The sequence below is a fragment of the Lepisosteus platostomus genome, chromosome 24 (assembly GCF_059453375.1).
Source record: "Lepisosteus platostomus isolate fLepPlt1 chromosome 24, fLepPlt1.hap1, whole genome shotgun sequence".
Classification (NCBI taxonomy): Eukaryota; Metazoa; Chordata; class Actinopteri; order Semionotiformes; family Lepisosteidae; genus Lepisosteus; species Lepisosteus platostomus.
Window position 1 is genome coordinate 9,198,623 of NC_142634.1, and position 8,524 is coordinate 9,207,146.

At 41.3% G+C, this 8,524-nt stretch overlaps 1 protein-coding gene across 2 annotated transcripts; it reads right to left on the reverse strand.

Moving 5' to 3' along the window:
• Nucleotides 1-6: 6 nt before the first annotated feature.
• Nucleotides 7-7,249, reverse strand: tchp (trichoplein, keratin filament binding). 2 transcript variants are annotated; one of them, XR_015929863.1, is made up of 13 exons: nt 7,099-7,249; nt 6,401-6,604; nt 5,576-5,786; nt 5,266-5,322; nt 4,576-4,644; nt 3,539-3,712; nt 3,204-3,316; nt 2,814-2,880; nt 2,445-2,617; nt 1,965-2,041; nt 1,420-1,605; nt 1,166-1,309; nt 7-825 (listed from the first exon to the last, which is right to left on the reverse strand). XR_015929863.1 is itself a non-coding variant. In XM_088618524.1 (13 exons), the coding sequence occupies exons 2-13, from the start codon at nt 6,589-6,591 to the stop codon at nt 793-795; spliced, it is 1,500 nt and encodes a 499-aa protein (XP_088474650.1). In that variant the 5' UTR covers nt 6,592-6,604; nt 7,099-7,249; the 3' UTR covers nt 7-792. The 2 variants fall into 2 exon arrangements, 1 of the variants encoding a protein (XP_088474650.1); XM_088618524.1 differs by having other exon boundaries at nt 1,965-2,046.
• Nucleotides 7,250-8,524: the final 1,275 nt, after the last annotated feature.

Sequence of the window (8,524 nt, forward strand, 5' to 3'; positions counted from 1 at the left end):
AAGCAATTATAGATTATGCAATATTTAATTCTATTTACACATGATTTTATGGTATACAAAATTGTTGTTACAAATATTTTAACAAGTTAAAAAGCTACATAAAATATTGAATATTGGCATAAAAATGAATATTTTCATGAGAGCAAATCTGTTTTCACTCTGTAGCATTTCCACATTGAACTTAAAGCTAAAGGAAAGAAGAAGTTGAAGCAGGTTTGCAGTGATTCCTGATCTCAACAAACTGAGCCTAAAGACTGTTAAGCCTAAAATTTACAAGACTTGCCTATTGGTTTGAGACTAATGCTTATCACAGCATGATGACAGTGAGTTTGAAGACGTAGGCCCTCTCACTTGATCAAGGTTCTTTGGCTTCTAATCATCCATCTTAAAATCTGCAGATTATCAAAAAAAGCTATTTCATTTTCAGACATTCCCTCAACAATCTTCAAGCTCATCAATTCCAAACATTTTTTTTTAATGTAACATAGTCCATTGCTAAAGAGAAACTGTTGTCTACATCTACTGTCACACTTGTATCTGCTTCTAAATTCCAAGTACAGCTAAGGTCTGTAATCGGTAACAGTTCAGGCCATTCAATGAAATAAAGTAAAATGGGGTCATGAGATTCATTGCATTTCTCACCATTAAATGGAGAAATGGTGGTATTGACATTATCCCCTTTTCAAACTGTACAATTATTACACTGTAATAGATCCCCCTTATTATTTATATACAAAGGATACTGTCATTGTTTTCTGAACAGGCCATAGTGTGCTGGAGGTCATCCCCACCCTATGTCCATGCTGTTCGTGGGCGACTGCGAAGCTGATGGAAACAAGAATATTTCTGATCATCTTTGCGACCAGAGTTTTGAACTGAAGAATAGACTTATTTCACGTACACAAACAAGGATTTATAATGATCATTTGATCTGAAAAGTACAGGACAGAAGCCCTGTTAGCCAGTCCTGTGAAAGAGCTCTTTAAGCACAAGCACTGCTATACCAATCATTATGCCTAGAAGTATAATTTCTAGGAACAGTGAATGAAAACTATAATCATGCTTTGTGTACAACATAGTGTTGATCAACACATAGTGTTGATTACGTCAATGTGAAAAAACAGGTGTGTAGAATTACACACTAAGCCCAGTAGCATCTCCCTACCTTGTCCTGATATCCACGCTGTGTCATCCTCTCCGTCTCCAGCTGGAGCTCTTCCATGTATCTCCTCTCAGCCTCTCGCTCCTCCTCTTCCTCCTGGTCTCGTCTTCGCAGATCTTCCCACTGCTCTCTGTGCCGTTCTTCCACCTGCATCGCAGCAGCACAGAAGTGAAATAAAGGGGTTTCAGAAATCTGATCCTAGTTCTGTACAGATCGCTAACCTGATTGATCAATAACCAGCTTAGTGCATACAGTACCTGTGCTGCGATCTCTTGCTTGCGTGCCGTCTTCAGCTCCTCTTCCTCCTCTCTCTCGCGCCTCCTCCGCAGCCTCTCCAGCTCCAGTTCTCGGATCAGCTGCTCCCGGCGCTCCACAGACTCCTGCTGCGCATGCCTGTTCTCCTGCATTTTCTCCTCCAACTGCTGCTGCCTTCCCGCCAATACCTGTAATTCGGCTGTCAGCTCAGTTCCTGCCCTCAGAATGTCACGCATTCTCATTTCAGGCATTCTCCTAACACCAGCGCTTCCTCTACCGGAGTCAAGGCCACAACAACTAACAATACAGCTTACTGCTCCGACACGTACAATTGTTTCAGCAATGGTTAACAACCCTAAGGCAGACAGCTCAATGATCCAGACTGACACTGTGTGCACTTACCTTTCACTAAAAATCACAATTAGAAAGTGGGGTTACGTCCCACGGAATATCTTGTTACCAAATAATTTCAAAACAATATTGGTGATACTGACAATCAGAAAGATCCCAGAATAACTCATAGAAATGGTAGTTTCCCTGTACTTACCTCCTGCATGAGACGTTCCCTGGCTTTTCTCTCTTTTTCCCACTCTGCCTCTCGCTTCTCCCACACTCGCTGCGCCTCTTCTCTGGGGAAATCACACACGTTACCATTCCTGCCCCCAGCTCCAGGTTGTGGATGAGTAGACAGGTACATATGTCAATTCACAAAGGTGTGCTGTACGTGAAACTATTTTAGAGATCACAGTTTCATGTTAGGAACCATCTCTCTTATCAGCTTATAAAGTAATGTAGGACAGAATAAAAGCACCACAAAGGTGAAGAATCTGATACAAACCAATTCCTTGCATAAACCACAAATTCCACCTTATCAACTGAAACAGCTCTTACCAAGACCGATTTTAGTATTACAGAAAATATTTTAGACACCACTTCTTCATGCCACAGAAGTATTTTTAAATAACGCTAGAAAATGATTTTTGTTTGAGGTTCACGGAGACTGGCTGGGAGCAGGTGCTGCCCTAACCTGTAGAGGACGTCAAACTCGGCTTCCCTCTCTCTCTCCAGCTGAAGCTGCTCCTCGATGACTCGCTTCATCCAGGCAGCATCAGCCACAGCCCGCTCCCTCCGTGCACTGATCAGCTGGAGCTCCTCCTTCTCCCCCTCCAGGAGGGCAGCCAGGATCCTGCGATCTGCTTCCTGTCATCGAGGAACCAAACGATCAGCCACGCGACATCGGGCACGTTAAAGCCACACGCCGTCGAACATCCAACACAGTCAGTGCACCATCTGCCTGGAATTGATCTCATTTCAAGCGGGAAGATTAATAGGAAAGGAAATGTTATGCAAAAACACTTCTCAAGTTATTTTATGTGGATGCTCTCTTTACACTCACCAGCTCCTCCTGTACTTGTTGAGCTCGCCTCTTCATCTGAGTGCGATACTGACGGGTCAGAATCCGTCTGCAGGGTTGAGCAACAGGAGAGAACTTCAAATGCCAGGACTAGTGTGTACATCATCACACGCGACGAAACAATCCTAAACGTCTCCTTCATTCACCCATCTTTCAATTACCCGAGTAACATCAATCTGTCATAAACCTTTCCTAATTCTTTCAAGCCAAAAAATAGATCCTCTTTAAGTCCCTGACTTCTGTCCCTGATTCTCCCACCTCACTAATTACTGCTCAACCCTTAATGCATCTCTTCAACCAGAGTAACCAAAATCTGTCCCTTCCCCGACACCTCCCCTGGTCCCCCGTTTGTTCTCACTAGCTCTGTCGTACCCCAGCTCTGATTTCTTCCTGCGCTCCTCCAGTTTCCTCCTCTCCTCCTCAAGCTGCTCCACCTCCCAGCGCTGTGCCAGCAGGGCATCCTGCTCCTTCCTGAGACGCCTGGCCTGAAGCAGAAAGCAACTTCATCATCACACAACCCCTCTCACGACTGCATCATGAAAAGAAAATTACAAATTCTACTTCTTAAAGAAGCAGGTCCTTTTTCAATCGTTCTTCACAGCTGATGAAAATCCCAAAGTGGGCTTTTCAGGAGCCAGTTCCTTATTCTAGGGATGCCTGCACAGACTGTTTGTGTCCCTGACGGGACCCCCAGGCGCAGTGCTTACCTCCTCGTCTCGCAGCTTCAGCTCTTCCATCTGCTGTCGCAGCTCCTCTGCTCTCTGTTTCTCCTCTGCTCTCTTCCTCTCTTCTTCCTTCTTCATTCTCTCCAGGGCCTCCCTGCGACTCTTCTCATACTCGTTCTCAAACCGCCTTTGCTCTTCCCGAGTCTCTTCTGCTTGCTGCAGATTAACACTAGCATTACAGGCCCTCAAAGGTGACACTTCATAACAAGGGCACAAGGGCTACAAGCTGGACGCCTGTCAAGCTCCATGGAATTGCATTCTGTTGACAGCGAGCCATTTTTAAATTCACCGAGTTCTTGTTTTGCTCACTTTAGGATATTAAATTACTGCAGTGACATGCTTTCATGTTGTTTAGTACAAAATTCATCAAATGTGCAAATAATCTGATATTTATATAGGATTATCTGGACATTCAAAGGTGTTATAAAGAAACATTTAGACAGCTGAAGTTGTAGCATGTTACTATTTGAAGTTCAAATATTAGAATTTTGACTTTCAAAGGTTAATGTCACCATGTGTTTTCAAAGCTGCAGTGAGGTAAAAAATGTAAGAGAGCTCCATTAAAGGAAATATGAAGGAGTCACAGAGAAGTAACACTCTGCATGGAGAACAGGTACTGCTCCAGCCCGGCATTTAGCCCTAGGTTAGGTGAGAATAAAAGGTCAGTGGCCAGAGACCTGTGGCTCTTAGACTCAGCCTGAGTTTCACAGGATGTATTACAATGGAGCGTCACACAGCGATATGTACAATTAACCCAAGTCATACTGCCTGACCACCAGGGAGATGTATGAGGGGCCATGGCATTCTTCAAATGACATCTAACTTCATGATACATTTACTCAGACTTCAGTAAAAGCATAATTGTTAACAGGAGATATTGAAAGAACATTCATTTCAAATGTTAGGTGCCAGTGCATTTTGCTTTTCTGCAAAGTTAAGCAAGAACTGGTATTAGATTACCCTATGCCTCTCAATAAGGCATAGGGGCAAATGTTAATTAATGGTGATGGTGCAGGTACCTGTTTTTTTTCTCTCGTTTGCACCTGCCAGCTGTTCACTACATGGTCCTTGTGCAATGCTGATTCAACCTAGAATATAAAAGTATAAGGGGACGTTAAGGATTTCTTTCCTAACTTTAACACCTAACACTAAGAAGACAGAAAGTCAGATAAAACTTTTATGTCAAAACAATTGCATATTAAGCTGTATATATGTCTATTTAAATAAAAAAAAAAACAGTCTCTTAGGCTTCAATGGATTCTGCAAAATCCCCTGCTGCAGGTAGCAGGTCTCTGAAGAAATAATTTATCATTATGGGACAGGAACTCAATCCTAGGGTCAGGATTACACACTGTCATGGAACAATGATGTCAATGGCCTATTAGTTTCAGGATCAAGTCAACACCTTGACGCACTTCTCCTCACACTTTCACACCATGTGGTTCTCTTTAATTTTGCTGTATTTCAAGGACTCAGAACAACATTAACATTTTAAAAACTGATCCCTAAGATTCATTGCAGTTAGTAATAGTACCCTACCTTTCAGAATGTAACACGTAGGATACAGAAATACTAGAGATGAACAAATTTCATATAACCGGATGCCTTCTGCATGTACCTCAAAATACAAGTAAATAACAAAGTGATGTTTGCAAATAAACTTTCAGACCATGCTTTGACCACATAAAGCATAGAAAAACAAACTGTACCTGACGTAAATCTGAATTATTTCTCTTCCAATGCTCCTGCAACAGCTCCTCTGCGACCTGTGACCAAAATCAAAAACTGCATTAAGGATTGCCAACAAGAATGCAGCTAACTCGATGATCAGGCCACTGTTTTCTCCCAGTCATAACTTGGCACCATCTGTCTCTGTTCTGTCTCACCCTGAACCTTTATCTTTCGCACGAATCCAACAATAACACGATTGATTATGTCAGGGCTGGATCAGGCTTAAATATTTCCCTGCTTACTTCAAACTACAGGAACTGGTTTCTGTAACGTGAGCACTGCTTGTACCTTCTTTCTCCGCTCTTCCCTGGATGTCCTGAGCCCCTCCACCCTCTCTGTCATCTGTTTGGCCAGCGTCTCTCTGTCGGGGACCAGTTCTCTGAGCTCAGCCTCCAGCTGGTCCCTCTCCTCCTGCAGGAAGGCTCGGAGACGGGCCCTGCGCTGCTCCAGACTCCTCTTCTTCTCCTCCTTCACTTTCTCCTGATGGTAGGCTGTCATGCTGGCAACAGGAGAGAGGCTGCCAATACTTAAATGGGAAAACTCAGCAGTTCACAAGGCTAAGAATTATTAGTAGACCAGTGGAATATGAAAGCACTTTTAAAACTGAACACAGGAGTCCTTTTTTTTCCCCACATAAGTTTATGGAATAAGCTGCCCAACCATGTTGTTAAGCGCGATACCCTGACATTGCTCATGAAATTGCTGGATGAAACCCTCAGATCTATGAGTTATAAACAGCTACATGAGCTAGTTGTGCTGCATGTCCTCCACTAACTTGTAACCTTTCTCACGCTCTTTTTTAAAGATCAAGGCAAGAATCAAGGAATCTTGCTTTATTGCAACGGGTATATATGAAAATAACGTTTTTCCTATTTTTTATCTTAGTTCTAAAAAGGATTGAACGCCTGTAGAAGGGAATGACTGTTTTATAAGAGTGATCTAATTCCATCCCAGCAAATTATCCTCGATGGGTCTCAATCAACACATACTGAACATCCCAAAGCACTTTGCCAAGCAAAGCACGTGTAAACAAAAAGCAAAATCAACGATTCATCGTTGTCCAGCACATTGAGGTTAATAAAACACATTGTTGAAAGAGGTTTGCTGAATCACCTCTGGTGGTAAGACTGTCGGGAGCTCCACTGGGCTTGCTTGCTGCTCCGCACGTTGTTCTGTTTGAAATACTGCGAGTGCAGCTCCCACTGCTGCCGGAAGCGAGCCTCCTGCTCCCGCTGTCGCACGATCTGCTGCTCCAGAACTCGAGAGCGGCTCGGACAGCGCATCGAGAGGGTGGGAAGAGCCATCTGTTTCCTGTACCTTAAAAAAACAAACAAACAAACAAACAAACAAACGTTCATTGTAATGTTGGAACCCTTTCCTTTCAAACATCAATCAATACTAAAACAGAATGTCACAGGACCACAGGTGATTATATTCTACACCCTTATTACCATTATTAAACTTTACAATGGGTATTCCTAGTTTCCTTGCACTAAAAATGACAATAACAACTCATTCACCTTTAGACTTCTACATTATTAAATGCGTTACCGTACACAAATAAGCAAGTATTCAACAATATTGCATAGATAAATGTTTAGATGTTACGCATTATGTTTAACAGTGGTATCGTACTGTTCTTATCCCCTGCGATTTTAAACTAACATACATCCCGATGTACTATTGTAATGTTCATGTGAGACATATTGACTTGGTTTAAACATCTGGTTTCATAAGCACTCGAAATCAATATAATGCGAATTCGTAGTTCATGCAAAAGGGGACAATTCGTCTAAGAGGCAAATACTCACTGTAGAAATATGATTATCACGTTTTCAATAACGCAGTAAGGTAGGCTTTATTCCAAGTGGAAGCTTGTTCCAACTTCAAATTTCAGAAATTTCAGTTGGCGACAGTTCCTTTCGGCTATTTCCTGTTTCACTTGGTAACCGGTTTAACTTCCTGGTTACACTACGGATGCCGTAAGGGACAAAGCACATGCTTAGACGTTTCCCGTGTTCTTAACTAATGTTTCGAAACCGACATTCTGGATGTCCATAGCCTGCGTTGAATCTGCACTTAAAGGCTAATCACAATAATTGTTCAAACAAATTGCATGAAATGGCAGATATAATGGACTTTTCTGGGTTGGTGGCAAATCTACATTTTGTCTCGCTAGAAATTCTCAGAGAAACGCGTTTTAGGCACATGTTTAGCTGAACTTTGTCTTGAAATGCCAAAGACAGCACCTAAAAACCCACTGTTTTATGACTTGCTTGCTTTTAAATGTTAATTTTTTTTAAATAGAGCATCCAACATTTAGTATTTAGTGTGCGTGGTTTGCTCCTATAATAGCTTCGCGTTTTATTTAATTTTAAATTAGAAAGAAAATAGAAATTTACGTCACCAGTCATTATTCACCAGTCACTGTAAATCACAACAATATAGGATATACCTGTCTGGTGAATGTAGGAGACAAAGAGTAAATATGCTTCGTTCAATTTCATTGTCTGCCCCGCATTAATTATAGAGCAGCTATGAATGTTTCATGATGAACAGATAACCATGGCTAATTATACCCTAGAAGTGTTGTCAAATATCGAAATTGTCAGTTTAAGGGTAAAGAGGATATAAATAAATTAAAAGAAAAGCCCTTTCACAAGTTTAGAATGTGAGGAGTTGGGTCCTCTGAATTATTGATCCCTTGCAATGTTCTGCTTTAGTACATTTAAGTGTCGCATATATCTTCAATGCAAATAATACAAATAATGCAAATAAGACTTGAAAAGTACCCATTATTAAACATATATATATAGTGATTGATTTATCAGATATTGAATCATCACGACATATTTTTGAAGAGCTGCTTAATTATTTTTGGCATTTTTATAATTCAACGTTTTGACCATGTAGCAAACAAAAAAATATATCGTTTTATAATTTATTTACTCGCTTATCTATTTGTTTCTTTCTTTGTCTTTTACAGAGGAAACGTTTAGATAGAAATCTCTCATCTAAAACCATAAAGCGAAAGGGGAGATTATGTACATCTACACTTGTAAAAACCTTTTCTTCACACGAATCAAATCCTCCGGACATTCAATATGATACAACATGCCTGATGTGAGCCCTGTACTGTCTCAATTTTTGTTTTCCTTTTTGGAACCATGTTTAAACTCAAGGACCACAGTTCAACGAGTACTGTAGGTACAGTAGGTTCCAGGTAGGTCTGTGCCG

Coding starts and splice junctions, on each gene's coding strand:
- tchp (XM_088618524.1), bottom strand. CDS start 6,591: ATGGCTCTTCCCACCCTCTCGATGCGCTGTCCGAGCCGCTCTCGAGTT. Junction 4,645..5,265: donor ATAATTCAGATTTACGTCAG/GTACAGTTTGTT, acceptor TTTATATTCTAG/GTTGAATCAGCATTGCACAA. Junction 1,310..1,419: donor AGCAAGAGATCGCAGCACAG/GTACTGTATGCA, acceptor GCTGCGATGCAG/GTGGAAGAACGGCACAGAGA.